Source organism: Miniopterus schreibersii (assembly GCF_964146895.1).
Source record: "Miniopterus schreibersii genome assembly, chromosome: 5".
Taxonomy (NCBI): domain Eukaryota; kingdom Metazoa; phylum Chordata; class Mammalia; order Chiroptera; family Miniopteridae; genus Miniopterus; species Miniopterus schreibersii.
The window spans coordinates 89,476,513-89,502,442 of NC_138106.1; the positions used below are offsets into that span (position 1 = coordinate 89,476,513).

A 25,930-nucleotide genomic window follows, 5' to 3' on the forward strand; every position below is an offset into this window, starting at 1 on the left:
TGCCAGTAGGTGGCTCCAAGCCTGGCATAAGCAGCTGCCAATCTTGGCCTGGAACACAGCTTTAACAAAGCGGCCACAAGGCGGGCACAAGTAGCAGCTGGCTTCAGATCGCAGTGTAGCTTCTCCCAGGCACCTCCAAGTCCGGCAAAAGTGGCAACCACCTTCACATCACTTTGTAGCTCCCACCAGATGGCCCCAAGCTGGGCACAAGCAGCAGCTCACGTTAGCCTGCACCAGTGCCCTACCCAACAGGCTCCAGGTCCAGCACACCCAGCTTCAGACCCCAACAAAGCACAACTCAACCAGTTCCACAAACAACACATCCAAAGGACAGACTAAGCTGGCACCAGAGACTTGCTAAAGAGGCTCCTGCTGTGTGGGGTCAGCCTCAGTAGAGCAGCTCTTCCACTGTAGTCATGGCCAGACCTCACAGCCCATTAGCCTGAGGTCAACCCCACCCATGGACATGCCAACAACAATCAAGGCCCAACTATAGCAGGGAGCACACAACCCACACAAGAGAACACCCCTGGGGCACCCAGCTCAGGTGAACAGGGAGAACGTGCCACTGGGCCTTGCAGAACACCTTTTGTACAAGGCTTCTCTGTCAACCTAGACACAAACACAGAGAAGCAACCAAAATGAGGAAACAAAGAAACATGCTCAAAATGAAAGAGCAAGACCAGGCTCTGCAAAACGAACTAAATTAAATGGAGGCCACACCTACCAGGTGGCAGCACACAACACTGGTCCCAAGGGTGCTCGGTGAACTTGGGAGAAGCAGCGAGAAACTCAGTGGGAACTTCACCAAAGAGCTAGGAAACAAAAAAGAGATAAACAGAAAAGAGCCAGTAAGAATTGCAGAATACAATAAATAAAATAAAGAATACACAAGGGAAACAACAGCCAATTAGATAAAACAGAGGATACAATAAGCAATCTCAAAGGCAAATTAGAGTAAAACACCCAATCGGAAGAACAAAAAGAAAAAACATTTTAAATGAGGGTAATTTCAGTCACCCCTAGGACCACATCACCTATACCAGAAGAATGATGGAGACAGCAAGGAACTGAAAACCTGTTTGAAAAAAGAATGACAAAAAACTTCCCTAACGCGGTAAAGGAAATAGACTTACAAGTCCAGGAAGCACGGAGGGTCCCAAATAGGATGAACCCAAAGAGGCCCACACAGAGACACATCATAATTAAAATGCCAAAGGGTAAAGACAAAGAGAGAATCCTAAAAGCAGCAAGAGAAAAGCAGTAAGTTAGTTACAGCCAAGGAAGTTCCCACAAGACTGGTTTCTCAGCAGAAACTCTGCAGCTCAGAAGGCAGTGGCATGAAATATTCAAAGTGATGAAAAGCAAGGCCCTGCGCCCACGATGACTCTACCCAGCAAGGCTATCATTTAGGACTGAAGGAGAGCGGCCCAGACGAGAAAAAGATAAAGGAGTTCACTGCCACCACGCCAGCACTACAAGAAATGGCATGGATTTCTTTAAGCAAAAATGAACAGAAAAAAATATGAATAAGAGCCCTGGCTGGTGTGGCTCCGTGGTTAGAGCGCAGGCCCGTGCACTGAAGGGCCTGGGTCAACGCCTGGCCAACGGCATGCACCTGGGCGGCCAGTTCCACCCCTGGCCCCACTGGGCGCAAGGGTGGGAGGCAACTAACTGCTGTGTCTCCCTCACCTGATGTTTCTCTCTCACATCTCTGCTCCCTCCCTCCCTCTCTTCCACTCCTCCAAAAATCAGTGGGAAAAATATCCTTGGGGGAGGATTAGATATATATATGAATAAGAAAATACATAGCTGTCCCCAAAATGTATATACACACACATTGAATAATTATAAAGGCAATTTTATTAAAATACATTTTATTTTCAAAATTGAGCTATCAGCTGTTAACGTGCATGCACATTTCTTTGGGATGCCCTGTAGCAATGAAAGAAATCTGTCAGACAGAGGCAAACACTCAGAAAAAGCAGTTGAGCAAATGATAGTAAAGCTAATGCTAAGGTTAAAAGAAAATATTAAGGAAATAATGTGAAATTACACAATAAATTAAGGAACACACACAACCACAAAAAATGCAAAAATCATGACAAAAATGTAAATGTGTGTAAGTGGGTGGGAGGGGCACAAACATTGCAGTGAATTCAGACTGTGTTCAAACTTAAGGGACCACTGACTTAAACTAGGCTGCTACAGACACAGCTTGGTGTACATGAGGCACATGGTAAGCACAAACCAGAACACAACTCTAAGTGACATACAAGAAACAAGGAGAAAGGAATCCAAACATAACACCATGGAAGGTCATCAACATATAACAGAAGAGAGCAAGAGAATAAGAAAGGAACAGAGAAGAACTACAAAAATAGTCAGAAAAATTAATAAAATGGCAATAATTATGTACTTTTAATTATATTAAGTGCAAATGGACAAATTGTGCCCAAAAAGGCAAGAAAACAAATGGACAAGAAAATAAAATCCATTTTTATGCTGTCTACAGGAGACCCACTTCAGTTCAAAAGTCACACACAGAAACTGAGGGATTGGAAAGAGATATTTTATGCAAATAGTAACAACAGCAACAAAAAAGCAGGGATAGCAATACTGAAAACATATGAAATAGACTTTTAGCAAAGGCTATAACAAGAGACAAAGGCATTTTATAATTATAAAGGAAATATCCAACAAGAGGATGTAACAGTTGAATACATTTGTGCACCCAATGTAGGAGCACTTAAATACATAAGGCAAATATTGGCGGGAATAAAGGAAAAGATCAACAATAAGACAGTAATAATAGGGGACTTTAACACCCCATTGACATCAATGGACAGATCATCCAGACAGAAAATCAATAAGAAAACAGTGGCCTTAAATGACAGATTAGACAGATGGAATCAACTGATATTTTTAGAGCATTTCACACCAAAGCAACAGAATATACATTCTTTTAAAGTGCACATGGAATATTTTTTCAGGATAGACCACATGTTTGTCCACAAAGCAAATATCAATAAATTTAGCGATTGAAATCGTATCTTCTCTGAGCACAATGGTATGAAACTAGAAAACAATTACAAGGAGAAAACTAAAAACACAAACACATGGAGGCTAAATAACATGCTTCTCAAAAATGAATGGGTTAATAATTAAGTCAAGGAAGAAATCACAAGATACCTTGAGAGAAATTAAAATGAAAACACAACAACCCAAAATGGGACACAGCAAAAGCAGTCCTAAGGGGGAAATTCATAGAATTACAAGCCCACCTCAAGAAACAAGAAAAATCTCAAATTGCCCTGCCGGGCGTGGCTCAGCGGTTGAGCATCGACCTAGGATCCAGGCAATCGGGGTTCGATTCCTGTCAGGGCACATGCCCGGGTTGCGGGCTCGATCAATGACTCTCATCATTGATGTTTCTATCTCTCTCTCCCTCTCCTTCCCTCTCTCTGAAATCAATAAAGATATATTTAAAAAAAAAAAAAGAAAAAAAAAATCTCAAACAATCTAATCCTACACCTAAAGGAACTAGAAAAAGAACAACAAAGAAAACTGAAAGTAAGAAAGAAAAACAAAGTCAGGGGAATCACACTGCCTGATATCAAACTATACTACAAGGCCATAGTAATCAAAACAGTCTGGTACTGGCACCAGAACAGACATATAGATCAGTGGAACAGAACAGAGAACCCAGAAACAAACCCACACCTATATGATCAATTAATATTTGACAAATGAGGCAAAAACACACAATGGAGTAAAGACAGTCTCTTCAATAAATGGTGTTGGGAAAGTTGGACAGACACATGCAAAAAATGAAACTAGACCACCAACTCACACCATACACAAAAATAAACTCAAAATGGATAAAAGACTCAAATGTAGGCTGCAAAACCATAAAAATCCTAGAAGGAAACATAGGCAGTAAAATCTCAAACATCTCTTGTTGCAATATTTTTGCCGATATATTGTCTCAGACAAAGGAGAAAATAAACAAATGGGATGACATCAAACTAAAAAGCTTCTGCCCAGCGAAAGAAACCAACAAAATGGAAAGGAAACCCACTGAATGGGAGAACATATTCGCCAACGATAGATCTGATAAGGGGTTAAGTTCCAAAATATATAAAGAACTTACACAATTTAAGACCAGGAAGACAAACAACCCAATTACAAAATGGGCAAAGGCCCGGCCGGGCGTGGCTCGGCGGTTGAGCGTCGACCCAGGACCCAGGCAATCGGGGTTCGATTCCCGGTCAGGGCACAGGCCCGGGTTGTGGGCTGCAGCCGATCAATGACTCTCTCATCATTGATGTTTTTATCCCTCTCTCCCCCTCTCCCTTCCTCTCTCTGAAATCAATAAAGATATATTTAAAAAAACAAAAAATGGGCAAAGGACCTAAATAGACACTTCTCCAAAGAGGACATGCAGATGGCCAAGAGCCATATGAAAAAATGCTCAAAGTCACTAATCACCAGAGAGATGCAAATTAAAACCACCATGAAGTATCACTGCCAGAGGGAGGAAGGAGAAGGAGAGGGTGAGAGAGAGAAACATCAATGAGAGAGAAACATCAATGGGCTGCCTCCTGCATGTCCCCTATCGGGAATCGAGCCAGCAACCCAAGCAAGTGCCCTGACCTGGAATCGAACTCGTCACCTCTCAGTGCATGGGATGCTGCTCAACCAGTGAACCACACCAGCAAGGGTGAATCACAGAGATTTTGGTTTCTAAATTTCTTCACTGTAAGGAACCAGAACATCTTTGGGAAATGACTGGTTCTAGAACAGGCAGGGTAGGTAGAGGATGGGCCTAGAACACCTCGCTGTGCCAGAAAGTAAGATAATCCACACATAATAGGGGCAGATGGAAAGGTCAGAAGGGCCGGTTTGAAGGGGCCCCACTAGCCAAATCTGGAACAGTTTGATCATCAGAATAATGAAGATAATAAATTATAACCCATTAACTATCATAAGAATCCATGAGTCTACATTTACATAAACAAATAGTAGGAAGAAGAGAAATTTGTCCTTCCCATAGAAAAGCGACCAATAAATGTAGAAAGGATGATGGAATGAAAAAATCACCATTTGGCAACCATCTTAATAACTGATTAAGACAAGAAACATCAATGGATACTAAAATCATTGGGTGAAAGTTTGAAGAGTAACAGGACACTTACATAGTCTCCAGGATCTCCTTATAAGATACTTATTAATTATGAAAGGAATTATAGCAACTGTACAGTGACAAAATCTGGTGGATGCTACCTTAACCAAATGACCAATAGGCATCACATGGGACCACAAGGCACCGCCTGCCTCCTAAAGTGATGCGGCAGGAAGCGAGGCAGCCTGGGGCGAAGCAAGCAGTCACCGAGGGCGCACCTCCGCGCATTTCCAAGGTGCTGAGAGTCTCGCCTCGCGTTCTTGCACGAGGTTCCTCCTGTACCCCAGCCTCGCTGCAGCCCTGCTGGAAGAGCGCGCCGTTGCTTTTGTGCTGTTCTGGCCAAAGCGCATAGCCTGAATCTAATCATGAGAAAACGTCAGACGAACACACAATGAAGGACACTCTGAAAATAACCGGCTTGCACTCCTCAAAATATCAGTGTCACCAAAGACAAAGATTGAGTGATGATCCCAAAGAAAAGGAGACTAAAAACCCTGACAACAGAATGCGACACATGACCAGGGGTTTCCTTTTTCTGTGAGGAACACGTGACAACTGGTGAAATCTGAATAAGCTCCCGAGATTAGCTGGTAGTGTTGTGTGTGGTCAAGATGTAAGAGAATATGCTTGTTTTTAGAAAATTCTGACTCAAGTGTTCAGGAGCAAACGGGCATCGTGTCTGCAACTTATTTTCAAATAGTCCAGGGAGAAGACTGGGTAAATCGCTGTTTTGCAATGGGTTTCCTCCAGAACGCAGGTGTCGTGAGGGTCACTGCTAAATCTAAGCAAAAATGGGAAAGGAAAAGACTCATATCAACATTGTCTGCATTGGACATGGAGATTCCGGCAAGTCTACTGGCCTCTGGTCTACAAATGCAGTGGGACCGACAAAAGAACCATGAAAAAATTTCATTAGGAGGTTGTTGAGGTGGGGAATGGGGAATGGCTCTTTCACGCGTGCCTGGGTCTCGGGTAAACTGAAAGCTGACCATGAGCGTGGTATCACCACCGATATCGCCCTGTGGAAATTCGAGACCAGCAAGTATCATGTGACCACCACTGATGCGCCAGAGACTGCACCCAAATCAGGACGCAGAGGCTTTATCAAAACATGGTCACAGGCACACCTGAGGCTGGCCTTGCAGTCCTGTTGTTGCTGCTGGTGTTGGTGGATCTGAAGCAGGCATCTCCAAGAAGGGGTAGACCCGTGAGCCTGCCCTGCTGGCTTCCACACTGGGTGTGAAACTACTGATTGTCGGTGTTAAAGAAATGGATTCCACTGAGCCACCCTACAGCCAGAGGGATAGGAGGGAATTGTTAAAGAAGTCAGCACCTACATTAAGAAAATGGGCCACAGCCCTGACACAGTAACGTTTGTTCCAGTTTCTGGTTGGAATGGTGACAACATGCCAGAGCCAAGTGCTAACCTGCCTTGGTTCAAGGGGTGGAAAGCTGCCCGTAAAGATGGCAGTGCCAGTGGAACCAGGCTGCTTGGAGCCCTGGATTGCATCCTGCCACCAGCTTGTCCAACTGATCAGCCCCTGCGTCTGCCCTCCAGGATGCCTGCGCGTTGGTGGTGTGGGTGCTGTCCCTGAGGCCGCGTGGAGACTGGTGCTCTCACACCCAGCATGGTCACCTTTGCTCCAGTCAGTATTACAGCTGAAGTCAAGTTTGATGAAATGCACCAGGAAGCTCTGGGTGAAGCTCTTCGTGGGGACAGTGTGGGCTTAGTGTCAAGAACGTGTCTGTCAGAGATGTTTACTGTGGCCATGTGGCTGGTGGCGGCAAAAATGACCCACCAGTGAAAGCAGCTGGGTGCACAGCTCAGGCGATTCTCCTGAACCGTCCAGGCCAAATCGGTGCCAGATACGCACCTGTGCTGGACTGTCACACAGCTCACAGTGCTCGCAGATTCGCTGAGCTGAAGGAGAAGGCTGACGATAGTCCTGGGAAAAAGTGGAAGATGGCCCAAAGTTTTTGAAATCTGGCGATGCTGCCATGGTGGACATGGCTCCTAGAGAGCCCATGGTGCCGAGAGCTTCTCTGACTACCCTCCTCTGGGCTGCAGTGCTGTTCATGACATGGCACAGACGGTGGCTCTGGGTCTCGTCAGAGCAGCGGACAAGAATCACCTGGAGCTTCAGTCACCAAGTCTGCCCAGGAAGCTCAGAGGCTAAACGACCACTGTCCCCAGGACCTGCCACCCAGTCTCGGTCGGGTGTGGAAGAAAGGTCACAGGGCGGTTAGTCTCAATCGGCTGTGTAAGTTTAATAGTAAAAGACAAGTTACTGATTACAACACAGCATAAAACCTTCAGAAGGGAAGGAGGAGGCTTTGTGGACCATTTGGTTTTATTGTGTGCGCTAGTTCTTAAGTTATTTTTTAAAATTGGTTTTAGAGAGAGGAAGGGTGAGAGAGAGAAACATCAGTTGGTTGCCTCCTGCATGTCCCTGACCAGAGGACTGAATCTGAAACCAAGGTCTGTGCCCTGACTGGGCATAACACCTGCTAGCTTTTGGTGTCTTTTCTCTCTTGTGGCTTTAAGATTGGGGCTCTCGCTCATGGAGATGACACTCCAACCCACTGAGCCACCCGGCCAGGGATAAGTCATTTGTTTTTAAAATCAGTACTTTTCAATAGAAACAACTTGACTAAAAATCTGTCACAGAACCTGGAGACCCATTAAAACAAAGTTTAATGAGAAAAACAAAAGAAGGGGGAAATAGATAAGTAGGATAAACTGAATGTGACAAAATGCTAATGTTTGGAAAGGCTGGGTAGAGGATTATGGGGATTCTTTGTGCTATCTGGCAACTCTCCGTCAGTCTGAAATGGTGTCATAATAACTTGTCAAATCAAATCCCTGATAGGAGTTTCCTAAGAAGAGAATGCGGATAATGGGAAGAGGCCACGTGTAAAAGCAGAACATTCTCCAGAACCCAAGGGCCAGGTGCTCAGTCCAAAGGATCACAGCAGGGTGTCTCCAGTAGGATAGACTGAAAAAAAGGACCACAGCGAGGAGAGCCAGACACTGAATTTAGATAGAAAATCTTAAAGCCACCGAGAGAAAAGACAGGCTGCCCACCCAGAATAAGGAGGAGACTGCGGCCGACTCCTCCTCGGCGAGAACGGCTGGAAGCCAACGAACAGCATTTGCAACGTGCGGAGAGAAAAGCACTGCCACACCAGCATCCTCTACCAAGCTGAACTACATTTTGAAAGTGAGGATATTATAAAGATATTTCCAGATATTTAAAAACTAAGAAAGTTTACTACTCAAAGATCCTCGCTGAAAGAACCACTTACTAATATAATCTAGGAAAAAGGAAGTGAACCGGGAAGGATGGAGCTTGAATGCGTGGGAAAGGCAGTGAATGCTGAGCAGGTCACCCGAGGGACATGTCGCTAAACGCAGACACGGGGCGCCGGGAAGCGGGGGGCCGCGCTCACCCCCGGCGGAGCCCCGGGCGCCCCGCCTCCGGCTGCGGTCGCGCGCGCCAGGCGGGGTGCTTTCTACTGTCCCTCCAGCGCCTCATTTTTCATGTTTGCGCGTTTTGCCCGTGATTCAGTGTTTAAATGGCCGCAGGCACAGTCCTGCAGCGTTCCTAAGCATAAGAGGGCCCTGGGGCGCCCCAGCAGGGAGCGTGCGCATTCGCCCGGCTTCATGCAGGCCTGGCCGACGGCCCCGCGGGCCGCTGGGCAAGGACCCGCCGTGCGCGGGGTGCGCGGGAGGCTGGCAGCTGGGCACAGGAGACACAGCCATTCCTGTATCACTGCTTCCTGATGACTGCCTTACTTCTCACCCGGATGCGCAGGACTACTTTTCCCGCACCCTGCATACGTATGAAAGAAGCTGCGTGGGCGGAGCGCGGGCGGCTCCGCGCGGTCAGGGGCGCGTCAGGGCCGCAGGGCCCGGCTGCTGCGGGCGGCGCGCGGCCTCCCTGGCTCGGGCTGGCGGTGACCTCACAGGCACAGGCCCCGCGAGGACCCACGGAGCCCTCCTCTGGTTAATTTAAAAGGCAGTGTTTGTTGTTCCTGGTTCCGCTTGTGCTTCTGTCCTTCGCCTTCTGAATTCGCTGGCTCTGTTCTCAGCCCCCTTGCCCGCGGTGCCCGCGCAGCGCCCCAGAGCCCCTGCTGCCCAGCGGGGGGACCGCGGGCACCCCGCCGCCAGAGGCACAGGTGAGTCCAGAGCCACCGCCCGTTAGGCTCAGCCCTGCCCAGCCTCAGGGGCGCAGGCCTGGGGCGCACTTGGCCCACGGATCCGAGGACTGAGCTCGTTTAAAGTTAGTGTTGGGGCGGAGACACAGGAGGGGGGCGCAGGTAACAGCTGCCCCCCCCACATTGGAATCACAACTAAAACACAAAACCACCCTCACCCAGAGCCTCCTGAGATCCGGCTGCACAGAAGCCCCACAGCCAGGGACTGAGGCAGCACAGGGGCCCCTAGGAGGGGGAGACGCGGGCGGGCAGGGGCTGAGTCAGGGAGACTCGCCGCCGGCCCACACCTGCTGCTGGGGTTTAAACCCAGGAGGGACACCTTCTGGGTGGAGGTTTCCCAGAGGAGCAGGGGTCCCAGCCCCCACCAGGCCCTCCAGCCCAGGGCTCCAGGGCCCGGACGAGAGGTCCCCACAACTCCGGGCTGTGAAACCAGCAGGGACTGTGGCTGAGGGTCGGGGAGGCTGCGGGAGCCCCAGCAGCTCCTCTGAAAGGGCCCGGCAGGGACTCACTCGGACGCTCCCTCTGAGCCCAGCACTGGGCAGCAGCTTGAAAGGAACATGGGACACTTGGGGAGGAACTAACCTGCCTGAAATTTGGGCGAGAGGTGGAGGGGCGGCTTCCTCCCAGGCAGAAGGGCTGGCAGAGGCCACTGTTCCTTTGGTGAGTCCTCCCCTCACAGAGCTAGCAGGCAGGCGCATTATTTGAATCGCCAGCACCTGATTCACACCTTTGGCCCCTCCCCTCCCCACCTGCAAGCTCATCCAGGCCATTTCCATGGGCTTTTCTATGCAAGTGGCCTCTCGAGTCTCATGCTTAGGACTTTCCTAAAACCTCTCAAACAAGCAGCTGCTGGTGTCAGTGTGCCCCACATGGCTTGATAAGTGGCCCCAGGCCTGGCACTAGCGGCAACCTGCATTGGTTCATAGCTTGGCCTCTCCTGGGCACCTCCAAGCCTAGCACAAGTAGCAGCCAGCTATGGTTGGCTGTGTAGCTCATGCTGGGTGGCCCTGGGCAAGGCAATGGCAGAGGCTGACTTTGCACCTCCCATTGTCTCTGGGGAGGCCCCAGAGACAGTGCACCTGGTGGTCAGACTCAACCACACTGGATTACAATCCTACTACATCCACAAGTGACACACTCAAGGGGCGCACTTGGTGAACACCAAACCCCACTGAAGTAAGTCCTGATCCATAGGGGTGTCTCCAGCACAGCAGCTCTTTGTCTGTAGTTGCAGCTGGTCCTCACAGCCAGCTGGACTAGGGGTCAATTCCTCCCAGGGACGCCAAGCAACCAAGGCTCAACTACAACAGGACAGTGCACACAACCCACACAGGGGAGCACCTAGAAGGCCCAGCTCAGGTGACTGGGGAGGCTGAGTCACTGGACCCTACAGGACACCTACTACACAAAGCCACTCTACCAATTCCAGGAGATATAGCAGCTCTACCTAATACATAGAAACAAACACCAGGAAGCAACCAAAATGTGGAGGCAAAGAAGCATGTCACAAAGGAAAGAATAGAAGAAATCTCCAGAAGAGGAACTAAATGAAATAGATCCAAACAAGCTAACAGATACAGAGTTTAGAATTTTGTTTATAAGGATGCTCAAGGATATCAGTAAGAGTATTATGAAAACAAGTGAGACTATGAATGACCTAATAAAATACCTATCAGAAAGGAAGGCTACATGAACTGAAATTAAGAATCATTTACAGGGAATCAACAGTAGAGGACGCTGAGAATCAAATCAGCAATTTGGAACATGAGGAAACAAAAAACACCCAACCAGAAGAGAAAAAAGAATCTAGAAATATGAAGATAGTATAAGGAGCCTCTGGGACAACTTCAAGAGGCCCAACATTCGCATTTTTGGGGTGCCAGAAGAGGCAGAAAGAGACCAAGGAATTGAAAACCTATTTGAAAAAATAATAACAGAAAACTTCCCCGACCTGGGGAAAGAAATAGACTTACAAGTCCAGGAAGCACAGAGGGTCCCAAACAAGAGGAACCCAAAGAGGCCCACCATAATTAAAATGCCAAAGGTTAAAGACAAAGAGAATCTTAAAAGCAGCAAGAGAAAAGCAGTTAGTTACCTACAAGGGAGCACCCACACGACTGCCAGCTGATTTCTCAATAGAAACTTTGCAGGCCAGAAGGGAGTGGCAAGAAATATTCAAAGTGATGAAAAACATGGAACTACAACCAAGATTGCTCTACCCAGCAAAGCTATCATTTAGAATTGAAGGTCAAATAAAGAGCTTCACAGATAAGAAAAAGCTAAAGGAGTTCATCACCACCAGACCAGCACTACAGGAAAAGTTGAAGGGTCTTCTTTAGGAAGAAGCTAATGAACAAAATAATCTGATGAACTAAATAGATCCAGAGACATTGACGCAGGCAACAGACGATCATATTTCAGAGGAAAGAGGGAAGGGGGGGGTGGAGGGTGGGAAGAGATTAACCAAAGAAGTTATGTGCATATATGCATAACCCATGGACACAGTCGATAATGGGCTGAAGGCCTGGGGAGGGGTGGGAGCGAGGTGGAGGGGGTCAATTGGTGTTTGGAAAAATGGGACACCTGTAATACTTTCAACAATAAAATTTTAAAAATTAGAAAATAAAGTTGGTGTGGAACCTGCAGCTTCTCTGTGGGATGGGCTGCATCCACCTAAATGCCCAGGTCCCTGCGCTCAGTTCCAGGCCTCTGAGGCGGGTGTGCGGAGAGCACCGCCCTGTGCTCAGAGGGTCAAAGAGACTTCCTGGGTGGAGGAGTGTTTTCTGACGTGGTTGTCGTGGGGGTTGTGTGGCTCTGTGCCCTTGTCAAAGTTCACAGCCCGGGCATCTCCGCCCGTCCGAGTGGGTGGATTTGGGCAGAAACAGGTGCCAGCGGTGGCGAGAAGGGCGGGAGGGGTTTCTTTACTCTTAGTCCACGGCTGAGGTAGAAACCTTTCTATCTGTGCATTTCTAATTGCCTTATGCAATAATTCTATTGGTTTTCCTCAAAAACCAAAGTTTTATTTATATCCATGAATTTAAAAAATGTTTTCAGCTATTTTCTAATGTGGTTTAATTCTCACCTCACAGAGCTCGCTCATTTGAGATGCTGTGACATAGAACGTCCTCAGTGAGGCAAAGGCTGTGACCCTGAGTGAAGGCGCGGCTGCGAGGAGAGGGGAGCGGGGCGCGCCCTCGAGCGAGGCCTGGGAGCCCGCGGACAGCGCGTCGCGGGGTCCTCCCGCCCACAGCGGGCTGCGCAGGGGCCCGGGCCTCCCGTGGCTCCGCGCCTCCGGGCGCTCTGGGGACCGGGACGCGCCCTCTGGGATGGGGGCGGCCTGCTCGCCTTTCTGCCCCGGCCGCCTGTTCAGGTGCCGCGGGTGTGAGCGGTTCCCCTGAGGGTGATGGGGACCCTTCCGAAGACTCCCAGCAGCCGGCTAAGACGACACCCTCCGCCGGGCCCTCGGGCGCAGACAGGCCGCGCCGGCCAGCGGCCCCGCCGAGGCTGGAGGACCGGCGGCTGCAGCCGGGGCGCCGCGGGGCGGCTGGGGGCGTCGGCAGCAGGGGCGCGCTGGCCGTTTTCGCGGACTAAGCGCGTCGGGGGCTCTGCGGGTGGCTGTGCGGGGCCCTCCCCGCCCACAGTGACCGTCCTGGGGGAGCACAGGGGCCGTCCCGTCCGCAGGGGCGGCTGGCTGGCGATGCGCCCCGCAGGCGCACAGCCTCCCGCCCTCCCTGCGGCCAGAGGGGCCGCCAGGTTTTGTTTGCTTATTTGAGCTGTGAAGTGCCCTCTGGTCTGGTATCATTCCGTGACCAATTCTCCCCTGGTTTCGGTCTAACTCGAAGTCCAAAAGGCTGGGCTCAGCCTTGAGGCACCCCGGATTCCCTCCAGGGTGGGGCGGAATGGGGGCGCGCACACGCTTTCTGATCCAGACTGAGGGGCTGCCCCCGGGTTTCCTGGGGCGTGGGCGGCTGGGCCCGCTGCAGGGCGAGAGGGTGGAAGGAGCGCCCAGGCTGGTGGGCACACTGTGGGGGCGGGGACGGGCCTGGGAGAGCAGCCCCGGGGGTCAGGCCCAGGCTCCAGGAGAAGCAGCGGCCACCCCAGGTGTAGTCCAGCCGCCAGGTGAGGGAGCGCAGAGCAGCAGTGGCCTCACCAGGAACGATGGGCTGACCCCGGAGCAATGGGACCTTCGGAGTTTTGGAGCCTTATTCACACGCTCCTTCCTCTGAGGGCAGAGCAGCGTGCGACCGTGACAGCAGACAACGCACACGGGAGAAACAAGGCCTTGGCGGCCCCAGCCCTCTCCTAGACAACAGCCAGACCAGCTCAGGGAAATCAGCTCTGGGTTTTAAATCTGAGCTATTTAAGTTTAGTTTGTCCCACACCCAACACCCGAAAATACATGCAAAATTTTGTGCATATAAGCATCTTCTCAGAAAGACACCATTTATCAGGGTCTCAACATTGTTCAGGATTGGGAACATTAGGAAACACTGAGCTAAGTGTTGCTAAGGTCCTGGCCTTCACATTCTTGCTCAAGTGGAAGTTTCTGATGCAAACCGGAAACAGCCACTGACGGAAACTGAAAGCAGCTCCACCAGCGAGGGGAGGCTGGCTTACAGGGGGAAAGCCATGCAAAGGAAGACTCCACATGTGCACAGTTTGATTGGTCCAAATGGCACTGTTCTGATTGGTGGTTATGAAACAGTTGTGGTTGGTCCTTAAACACACAGCTGTGCAGCTCCCATTGGACGGGAAGGTTTCAGTCCTATTGGTCAAAATACAATACCAAGGGCTTCTTTATAAGGGTTGGCTCATACCCCAGGAATGTAGTGCGGGACGCTGGCAGCCGGGTCAGCTGCTTTTCCCTGAAGTGCAGTGTGCTGAGAGGCCTCTGCAAACAGTGGTTTCTAGACTCTGGATTTTGGGCCCAATTATCCACAAGGGATTCTTGCTAGACTCTGGTTTGGGGGCCCAATTAACCACAAGGGATCCAAAGAAAGTGTCAGGGTCCAAGAAGCCCAAGAACTATCACGTAAAAAGTATGCTAAGTATTAATAAGGGAGTACAAAACAGCTTTCTCTGCTGTGAGAGGGGACCTGTGATGGTTAATTTTATGTCAACTGGGCTAGTCTGGTGGGCACACTGTGTGGGTGCTCAGTTATTTGGTCAACTATCACTCTAGTTACTGTGAAGTACTTTTTAAAGATGTGATCAACATTTAAATCAACAGACATTGAGTAAAAGCAAATTATATTTCATAAAGTTGGTGGGCCTCATCCAATCAGTTGAAGGCCTCACGTGCAAAGTTGAGGTTTCCCAGAGAATTCTTAAATCTGCAACACAGGAACCCTGCCCGAGTGCCCAGCTTGCTGCCCTAAGGAATTCTTACTCAAGACTAACATCAACTTTTACCTGAATTGCTAGCCTCCAGCCTACCCTGGGACTTGCCAGCCCTCACAAGCATGTGAGCTAATTACTTGAGATAATTCTCAATTTCTTCTCTCTATCCTATTGCTTCTGTTTCTCTAGAGAACTCTGACCAATGCACAATCCATTAGTCATTTATCCAAATTACAATACTGGGGATTACATGTGTATGACTTAACAGGTCACCACCGGTGAAGGCAATCCTAACTGAGGCCATTTGAAACAAGTGAGTACTATTGGGCAGGGACAGAATATAAAGAGAAAAACACATACTTTTCCATACGGTCCAAGCGTCAAGTAATATGGCCGAAAATACCAATTTGGTAAAATTGGCTGAAAGCAAGTTGGTTAACATGATAATTAGGTCAAAAGAATGATTTGGTTAAAAATGAATATCCTTTACTTTTTAATTGACATGCCATGCTGCACTGTTAAATGTTTTCACAAAAAGCACATATCTGTATTAATTTTATAATTTTCAAAAAGAAGAAAATGAGTGTATTTGAGGCACTGGTTTTTCGTAGCGCTGCTGGTGGTGGGAAGGTGGCTCAAGCAGGTATTAACCCCTCCCCACCACCTTCGGATCAGGACCTTCCCAGAGCAGCTGGACCACTCCATGGGAAGGCCCTTGGGCTCCAGCCAGGATCTCGAAATTTCCACAGGCCTCCTTCCTGCCCAGGCCTTCTTTACATGCCTGTAAGAGCCCACGCTCTCTGGCCAGCAGCGAAGGGTAAAAGGTCTCTGACAAACTTTCAGGTTCTTGAAAAGCAGCCACTGGGTTGGAGCTTGACGGTAGAATCGACCACTCTAGGTGTCCCTTCTCCCCCGTTAGGGGCCTGGGGAGGTCTCACTCACTGCTATTTCATCTAGCAAGTATTCACTGATGTGTCTTACGTGTGCAGTTTTTACCAGGTTTTCTGGGGAGCGAAGTCTTGGGGGTACACTCTCAGTTTATTATTTTCGGCCGAATGTTGAATTTCTTTTCAGATCACTTCGTGTTAATTGAGATTCATAAAACGTAACTAGGGTTAAGAGAAACGCAGGCGCTGCCTCAGGGAGCTTACGAGGGCGGTAGTGAAGATTAATGGCGGGGCTCTGCAGAGCGGGTGCGCGGGTGCGCGGGTGCGCGGGTGCGCGGGTGCGCGGGTGCGCGGGTGCGCGGGTGCGCGGGTGCGCGGGTGCGCGGGTGCGCGGGTGCGCGGGTGCGCGGGTGCGCGGGTGCGCGGGTGCGCGGGTGCGCGGGTGCGCGGGTGCGCGGGTGCGCGGGTGCGCGGGTGCGCGGGGCTGGCTCCAGCTCCAGCGCGCCCCGCTCGCTCCGCGCTCTCCGCGCTCCACCGAGCGCCTCCCGGAGCGGGCGCCTGGGGCAGCTCCGTGCGCCGCGTGACGTCACGGCGTCGGGGCGGGGCCAGCGGCGGGCGGGCCGCCTGCGGGAGCGCAGGAGGGGGCGGGCCGGGCCGGGCCGGGCCGGGCGGCGGCCTCGCGGGGCGCGCTGGGCTCGGAGGTGCGGGTGTTTGTAAGGCGCCGGCTGGGCAGGCGGCTGCGCGGAGAGGCTGGCGGGCGGGATGCCGGGGCTGTCCGCCCTCCCCGAGCAGGGGCGCCCGGAGCCGAGCGCGCCGCGCCCGCACACAGGCTTCGTGCTGGGGCTGGACGTGGGCAGCTCGGTGATCCGCTGCCACGTCTATGACCGCGCGGGGCGGATCTGTGGCTCCAGCGCCCAGAAGGTGACGGGGAGCGGGCGTCGGGCCGTGGTCGGGTCGCGGAGGGCAGGCGGGCGGGGTCGTGGTACCCGCCTGCACGCGGCCACCTGCAGCCCGCGGGCCCCGGGTCCGGAGCGGCGCCGGAGGGCTGCGCGTCCCCTCCCCGAGCGCGCGGCCGCCGCGCGCCCTCCAGTCCCGGCTCAGGCCCGGAGGGAGCCGCGTCGGTGACCCGGGCGCCCGCGGGTATTCCTGCCACCTGGGCATTCGCGTCTCCGACCTTACCTGGGTGGGGGGTGGGGCGCGGGGCTGGGCAGGGCCGGGCTTTGTGATTTGGTTTTCCCCGCACTTCCGTGGTACACCTCCAGCCTCGTCTTCGTTTACGTTTTAATTTTTGAAATCTGGATAGACTAACTTTATTGCTCGCTCTCCGGTTTCATTACTAACTACTTCTCAGACTGCTGGCTCCTCACATGACCGTTTGATTTCCATGGACATGGGAGGTATTGGACAACTTTTGGAGGCTGCTTTGTCATTACTTTTCTCCTTTCCATTTTTGAGAATTCGTAAAACAATCTTTCTGGTTTGAGAAACCTACCAAGTCATTAGTTGTTGTTAGTAAATCCTTAGTAAAGCAACCAGCAGACAGGTGCCCTTCCGTTCTCAAGTTAATGAAGTGCAGATTTCTAGTTACCAGGGTAGGGAAAGTGATGTTGATTGCATTTGGTGCTCTTAGGGACTCGTCTTTCCAGCGCCAACATCTTCTTACGTTAGCAGTGTTGGGACAGGAGCCCTTAGCCACCTGAGCCGTTCCCGCAGCCCTACTTGTTCGGTTCCCACCCTACTTCCAACCCTGTCAGAAGGAGTTTTCAATCACCTCCGTTGTCCAGGAGCAGGTCTAGCCAAATGACTACTTTGAGCATTTGTTTTGAGGAAACAGCGAATTTCCATTCTGGTTTGGGGAGCAGGACAGTGAGTTGGGGTACAGCAGCGCCTCGGTCCCTTCTCTGGTTGCCAGCGCAGGAGCACTGCGCGCCCACCCACGGACCCCATCCGGGCACCCGCGGGCCAGGACGGATGAGGGGCTCGCGCCGCCGGCAGCGACTCTGCTTCGTGTCTTTGTATTAGTCTTTAGCTGCACAATGATACTTTGAACACAGTCTCCCTTGAAATTCTAGACACAAAGTACTTTTGTTTTAAGCAATGACTTTTTAAAAAAGGAAGTGGAGTATTTGGAACCAAAGGGAGACAGAAACTGCTGGTAGATACAAAGTTTCAGAGTTGCTGTAGTATTTGGGGAGAATCATTAGTTTTTTAGAAATGAGGTAAGAATTTCAGAGGATGACTCAAGATTGCTGACTAGCGGGAGACTAGAATGGTTTGCCCAGACAATAAACTGGGGGGCGGGTAAGGTGTCTGGAAAAATATGTGAGTAAATAAAAATTCAAAAAGTCCCTGCCTAGGAATGCCTCTCAAACTGTAGTGGGGATTTTACAACAGTGCTTCTTAAAGTGTGATTCTTGTGCTGCTGGGGTTGAGATAAACTAAGATTTAGAAAAATGTGTAGTAATTTTGCAGACTAATTTTAGAATTACTGACCTTAATAATAAGGTCAGTATTTGTGATTTTATTTTGTATGCATTTTTTTCTAGAAAGCTGTTTTGTGTCTTCAGATATTTTTTTAAAATTAATTATAGTTGACATTCAATATTATGTTAGTTTCAGGTATACAAACTAGTGGTTAGACCTTTATATAACTTACAAAGTGATCCCCTTGATAAGTCTAGAGTTCACCTGACAACATACATAGTTATTACAGCATTGTTGACTGTATTCCCTGGGCTGTACTTTACATCCCCGTGACTATTTTGTAACTGCCAATTTGTAGTTCTTAATCCCTTTACCTCTTTTACCTAGTTCCCCAGATCCCCTCCCACCTGGCAACCATCAGTTTCTTCCCCGTATCTATGAGTTTGTTTCTGTTTTCTTAGTTCATTTATTTTGTTTTTTTAGATTCCACAAATAAGTAAAATCATATGTTATTTGTCTTTCTCTTCTGTCTGATTTAATTTACTTGGTATAATGCCCTCTAGGTCCATCCATGCTGTTGCAAATGGTAAGATTTCATTAGTTTTTATGGTCTAGTAATATCCTATCGTATATATGTACCACAGCTTTTTTATCCACTTGTCTATTGATGGGCACTTGGGTTGCTTCCATATCTTGGCTATTGTAAATAATGCTGCAATAAACATAGGAATTAATATATATTTTAAAAGTTAGTGTTTTTGGATTTCTTTGCAAAAACACCCAGAAGTGGGCTTGCTGGGTCTTATGGTAGTTCTGTTTTAAATTTTTTGCCTATTACTCCATACTGTGTTCCATAGTGCTTGAACCAATTTGCAGCCTCCACATCCTTGCCAACACTGGTTGTTGACTTACTGAGGAAAGCCGCTCTCACAGGTGTGAGGTGATATCTCACTGTGGTTTTAATTTGCATCGCTCTGATGACTAGTGATGTTGAGAGTTTTTTCATACATGTCCTGGCCATGTGTATGTCCTCTTTGGAGAAGTGTCTATTCAAGTTCTCTGCCTATTTTTTAATTGGATTGTTTCTCTTTTTGGTATTAAGTTGTATGAGTTCCATGTATATATTTTATGTTTCAATTTATCTTTATTGTTGAAAATATTACAAATATTACCCATTGATTCCCTCCATCCTGCACCCCGCCCCCCAGGCCTTCACCACACTATTGTCTGTGTCCATGGGTTATGCACATATGCATATAAGTTCTAAGGTTAATCTCTTCCCACCCCCCTCACCCCTGCCCTCCCCCTGAGGTCCCTCAGTCTGTTCCATGCTTCTATGTCTCTGGATCTATTTTGTGCATCAGTTTATTTTGTTCATTAGATTCCACATTTGAGTGAGATCATGTGATACTTGTTTTTCTCTGACAGGCTTATTTCCTTTAGCATAATACTCTCCAGGTCCCTCCATGCTGCCCCAAAGGGTAAGAGAGCCTTCTTTTTACAGCTTATGTATTTTGGATGTTAACTCCTATTATTGGCAAATGTCTTCTCTTATTTAGTGGGTTCTCTTTCCATTTTTCTGATGGTTTCCTTCCCTGTGCGAAGGCTCTTTAGTTAGATGCAGTTCCGTTCATTTGATTTTCCTTTTGTTTCTCTTGCCTGAGGAGACATAAAAAATATTCCTAAGAACGTGTCAGAGAGTTACTGCTTGTGTTTTCTTCTAGGAGTTTTATACTTCAGTTCTCATATTTAAGTCTTCGGTCCATTTTGAGTTCTTGGATATGGTGTAAGAAAGTGGTGCAGTTCCTGTTTTTTGCACGTATCTGTATCTCGTTGTGTGTTCCTCTCTCGTTTGTCGGACATTAACTGACTAGATAGACGTGGGTTTATTCCCGGGCTCTCTGTTCTGTTGATCTGCGTGTTTGTTTTTATGCCAGTGCCATGCTGTCTTGCTGACTATAGCCCTGTAGTCTAGTTTGATATCAGGTAGCATGACACCTCCAACTTTGTTCTTTCTCAAGATTGCTTTGGCTATTTAGGGTCCTTTATAGTTCCATATAAGTTTCAGGATTATTTGTTCTAGTTCTATGAAAACTGCCATTGTTATTTTGATAGGCATTGCGTTGAATCTATAGATTGCTTTGGGTCATGTGGACATTTTATTTTATTTTAATTTTATTTTTTTTAATCCTCACCCAAGGATATTTTTTCCATTGATTTTCAGAGAGAATGGAAGGGACAGAGGGAGGGAAGGACAGAGGAAGGGACGGAGGGGTGGCAGAGAGAGAGAAACATTGATGTGAGAGAGAGACATCAATTGGTTGCCTCCTACATGCACCCCAGCTGGGACTGGGGATCGAACCTGCAACCCAGGTACACACCCTTGACTAGGAATCCAACCCATGACCCTTTGGTGCGCAGGCCAAAGCTCTAACCACTGAACCACATTGGCTGGGGCTGGACATTTTAATGATAATTCTTCCTATCCATGAACATGGTACATGCTTCCCCTTATTTGTATCTTCCTCAGTTTCTTTCTTCAGTGTCTTACAATTTCCAAGTACAGATCTTTTTCCTCCTTGGTTAGATTTATTCCTAGGTATTTTATTTTATTTTTTGGATGCAGTTGTAAATGGGATTGTTTTCTTAGTTTCTTTTTTTGATAGTTCATTATTGTTGTATAAAAATGCCATCAATTTCTGAATATTTATTTTGTATCCTGCTACTTTACTGAATTCATTAATTAGTTCTAGTAATTTTTGTTTTAGGCTTCTGTATATATAGTATCATGTCATCTGCAAAATGACAGTTTTACTTCCTCTTTTCCAATTTGGATGCCTTTTATGTCTGATTGCTGTGGCTAGGGCTTCCAATACTATGTTGAATAGAAGTGACATCTTTGTCTTGTTCCTGATCTTAAGAACGATTTTAGCCTTTCACTTTTGGGTATGTTGTTAGTTGTGGACTTGTCATATATGGTCTTTATTATGTTGAGGTATGTTCCTCCTGTCCCCACTTTTCTGAGAGTTTTTATTATACATGGATGATAGATTTTGTCAAACACTTTTTCTGCATCTGTTGATATGATGATATGATTTTTACTTTCCATTTTGTTTATGTGGTGTATCACATTAATTGACTTGTGAATAATGAATCAGCCGTGCATTCCAGGAACAAATCCCAATTGATCATGGTGTATGATTTTTTTACAGTATTGCTGAATTTGGCTTGCTAATATTTTGTTGAGGATTTTTGCATCTATGTTCATCAGGGATATTGGCCTATAATTTTCTTTTTTGTGTAGTGCTCTTTTAGTTTTGCAATGAAGGTATGCTGGCCGCATAAAATGAACTTGGGAGCCTTTCCTTCTCTTCAATTTTTTGAGGAGGATAGGTGGTGTTAGTTCTTCTTTGAATGTTTGGTAAAATCCACCTGTGAAGCCGGTCCAGGACTTTTGTTTGTTGGTAGTTTTTAATTACTAATTCAGTTTCATTAGTAATTATCAGACTGTTCAGGTTTTCTGGTTCTTCTTGACTCAATCTTAGAAGATTGTATGTTTCTAGGAATTTATCCAATTTTTTTCAGATTGTCCAGTATGTTGGCATATAATTATAGTATATTCTTACAGTCCTTTGTATTTCTGTGATGTCAGTTGTTACTTTGCCTCTTTTGTTTCTGATTTTATTTATTTGGGTCCTTTCTCCTTGTTTCCTGATGAGTCTGCTTAAAGGTTCTTCAATCTTGTTTATCTTTTCAAAGAACCAGCTCTTGGTTTCATTGATCTTTTGTATTGTTTATTTTTTAGTCTCTGTGTCATTTATTTCCACTCTGATCTTTATTATTTCCTTCCTTCTACTTACTCTGGGTTTTCTTGTTCTCTTTCTAGTTCTTTTTAGGTGTAGGGTTAGATTGTTTATTAGAGACTTTTCTTGCTTCTTGAGGTATGCCTGTAGTGCTATGCACTTCCCTCTCAGGACTGCTTTTGCTGTGTCCCATAGAATTTGGGTGGTTGTATGTTCATTTTCATTTGTTTCCAGGTAAGTTTTTATTTCTTCCTTGATATCATTAGTAACTCATTCATTGTTTAATAACATGCTGTGTAGCCTCCATGTGTTTGAATGTTTTTGAGTTGTGTATGTTGAATGTTTTTGAGTGATTTTACTATAGTTGATTTCTAGTTTCATGTTATTGTGTTTCTAGAAGATGCTTGATATGATTTCATTCTTCTTGAATTTTTTAAGACTGTGTCCTAACATGTGGTCTGTCTTTGAGAATGTTCTATGTGCACATAAGATGAATGTATATGCTGCTGCTTTGGGATGAAATGTCCTGGAAATATCAATTAAATCCATCCGATCTAATATGTCATTTAAGGTCACTGTTTCCTTGTTGATTTTTTGTCTGGAAGATCTACTCAGTGATGTCCATGGGATGTTAAAGTCCCCTACTATGACTGTATTGCTATCTACCTATCCCTAAGTCCACCAAGAATTTTTAAAAAATATATTTAGGTGCTCCTATATTGGGTGCATATGTGTTTACCAGGGTTATATCCTCTTATTGGATCGATCCTTTTAATAATACGTAGTGTCCTTCTTTGTCTCTTGTATGGCCTTTGTTTTGAAGTCTATTGTATCAGATATAAGTATTGCTACTCCAGCTTTTTTGGTTTCCATTTGCTTGCAATATTTTTTCCCATCCCTTCACCTTGAGCCTGTGTGAGTCTTTATTTTTCTTGAGGTGGGTCTCTTGTAGACAGCATATATTTGGGCCATGTTTTCTTATTCATTCAGCCACCCTATGTCTTTTGATTGGAGCATTTAATCCATTTATGTTTAAGGTTATTATTCTTGTTATTTTAAAAACTATATTTTTATTGATTTCAGAGAGGAAGGGAGAGGGAGAGAGATAGAAACATCAATGATGAGTCATTGATCAACTGCCTCCTGCACGCCCCGTACTGGGGGTTGAGACTGCAACCTAGACATATGCCCTGATCAAGAATCAAATAGTGATCTCCTGGTTCATGGGTCAACGCTCAACCATTGAGCCACACAGGGCAGGCAAGGTTATTATTGATAGATACTTATTTATTGCCATTTTTATTCTTTCTTAGCCTTTGGCATTTTAATTATGTGTCTTTGTGTGGGCCTCTTTGGGTCCTTTGATTTGAGATTCTCTATGCTTCCTAGACATGTTTGTCTACTTCCTTTGCCAGGTTAGGGAAGTTGTCAATCATTATTTCTTTAAATAGGTTCTCAATTTTTTGCTCTCTCTCTTCTCCTTCTGGTACCCCTATGATGCAAGTGTTGTTATGCTTGATGTTGTCCCAGAAGTCCTTTAAGTACCCTCATTAAAATTTTTTTCTTTTTGTTCTGATTGGTTGGTTGTTGTTACCTTGTCTTCCAAATTGCTGATTTGATACTCTGCTTCATCTGAGTTGCTGTTTATTCCATCTAATACATGCTTCATTCACATTATTGTAGTCTTCATTTCTGACCTGTTCTTTTTTTATGGTTTTTGTCTCCGTGTAAGATCTTACTGAGAGTTTGTCTACTCTTCCCCTAAGTTCACTGAACATCCTTTTAACCAGTGTTTTGAACTATGCATCTGGTAGATTTCTTGCCTCCATTTCATTTAGTTCTTTTTTGGAGTTTTATCCTGCTTTTTGTCTCCTCGTTTTGACTGCCTCACTCTGTTTGTGTCTACATATTATGTAGATCATCTGTGTTTCCCAGTCTTGGCAGGGTCACCTTATGTAGCAGGTTTCCTGTGGGGCTCAGTGGCGCAGCCTCCCTGTTCACCTAAGCTGGGAACTCTAGGTGTGTCCCTTGTGTTGGTTGCCTGGGCTCTCGTGTTGTAATTGAGCCTTGATTGCTCTTGTCATATCAGTGTGTGGGATTGATCCTCAGGCTGACTGGCTTTGCGGACTGACCATGACAAAAGCAAATGAGCTATTGTTTGGAGGCTGTACTCACAGAATTGGATCTGCTTTAGTGGGGTTCTGCTGCCTGCTCAGTTCACCCTTTGGGTTTGTCGTTTGTGGAGCTAATTGGGTAGTGTTCTGATGTGGTCTGAAACCAGCCACCAGGTGTGTTGGTTCTGGGGCCTCTTGGAAGTTGGTCTGGTGCATTCCAAATTCTTCCACTGCCTCTACCCAGCAGGGGTCCACCTGGTAGGAGATACAGATTGACTTGCTGTTTGTAGCTACCCATCCTAGGCTTGCAGGCATCTGAGTGGGGCTAGGCTGCAAACTGAGGCTGGCTGACACTAGTGCCAGGTTTGAAGCCACTTAGCAAGAGGTATATGGCATGGTGAGGTCATTTGCTGCTTCTTTGGGGTTTGTGGACCTTTGAGAGATTTTAGGGATGTCTGCAGTTTGGTCCAAGGTCAGCTGCTTGTGAGAAACAGCCCCTGAAAGTGTTTAGGGACTGGTGTGTAATTTGGGTGGGGTGGGGTCTCAGGGAATCACCAGGGTGGGGCAAACAGTGTTAGCCAAGTTGATGGAAACTCAGATTTGGCATCTGCCTGTGCCTGCAGGCCAGGCAGTGGAAGGGCTCAACAGAGGAACAGTGGCACCTACCGGCACTTCTGTCTGGCAGGGAGCTACTCCTCTAGCCCTCACCCTGAAGCCAGACAACTCAGTTCCTCCCCATATGTCCCTGATGCTTTCTGAGCTTCTGTCCCTTTGCTGGAGCTTATGGCGAGTTTTTGATAGCAACTGAGTCTGTGCTAAGGCTGTTTGAGGACATGAGTCTGCAGCAGCCCTTGTCTTATCCAGGTGGAATTTCCACTGATTTTCACAGCCAGATGTTGTGGGTACTGCTCTGCCCGGAACTTGTGTCCTAGTGTGGGGCTGGGACCCCTTGCTTCTCAGGGGGGACCTACACAGCTGATATATCCATCCTGATTCTTAACTACCACACCATAGAAGAGACTAGCTCCTTTTGCATTTCTCTCCCTCCTATCAGTCTGGACATGGCTTCTCTTTTGTATCCTTAATTATAGGAGTTCTGTTCAGCTAGTAGTCTTCAGGTGATTCTGAAGGGTGGTGGTCCTATAATTTAGTTGTGGTCATGGGAGAAGGTGAGCACAGCATTCACGTACTCTTCTATCTTGACATAATATTTATTGTTTCTTAAAAATGGTTGGAACACAATGATTTGGAAATTAGGAAGAACACAAACAACAACTGGTTCCTCAGATAGTTTGAGGTCTTAGGAAAAGAGGGTCTTGTTAACCTACATTGCTACTTAGCATCTGGTTTATTACATCATGATTACAGAATAAATAATTGAATTGTATTTAATCAAAGTATTAGAAATTCAGTTTGCTTTGTGAGACTCTATGGATTGAACATAGAACTTGTGTTTATTTTCTAATTGAAAATTGCACCTCTGCTAATGTTATGATGGATAGGATATATAATAGAAACCCAAAACTTCTTACTATAGTATTTGATTAATATTGCCAAATAAATAGCTTTAAAAAGAGAAAGAGAAAGGACAACTGAAAAGATCACCATTTAGAGACAGGAACAAAATAGGCTGTGTTGGTGTTCCAGTTAAAATCAAAATTCCAAAACATGAACCCTTACATTAGCAGGCTAATACTAGGCCTCTCAGAAGACTTCGATTTTATTTCTTTTGGCATTCACTTTTTAACAGCAGACATACATTTTTAGCCTTTTTTCTATAATTTGTATTAAAAACAACAACTTTTCATGACTTCTGGTCAAGATGGCAGAGTACATAAACATGGTTCTCACTTCCTCCCACAACTACATTAAAATTACAACTGAACTACAGAACAACCAGCTGAAATGGAGCTAAGTGGAAATCCTACCACTAGGGAATTAGAGAGGCCCCTTGGATGC

The 25,930-nt window shown here is 47.0% G+C and overlaps 1 protein-coding gene across 1 annotated transcript in view; it reads left to right on the forward strand.

Moving 5' to 3' along the window:
- Positions 1 to 16,291: 16,291 nt before the first annotated feature.
- The window catches only part of GK5 (glycerol kinase 5), an 87,016-nt gene continuing 77,377 nt past the window's right edge, over positions 16,292 to 25,930 (forward strand). The window contains exon 1 of the mRNA XM_081138934.1: positions 16,292 to 16,551. Within this exon, the coding sequence (XP_080995060.1) occupies positions 16,393 to 16,551 (159 nt within the window). The 5' untranslated portion in view covers positions 16,292 to 16,392. The remainder of the gene's footprint in view (positions 16,552 to 25,930) is intronic.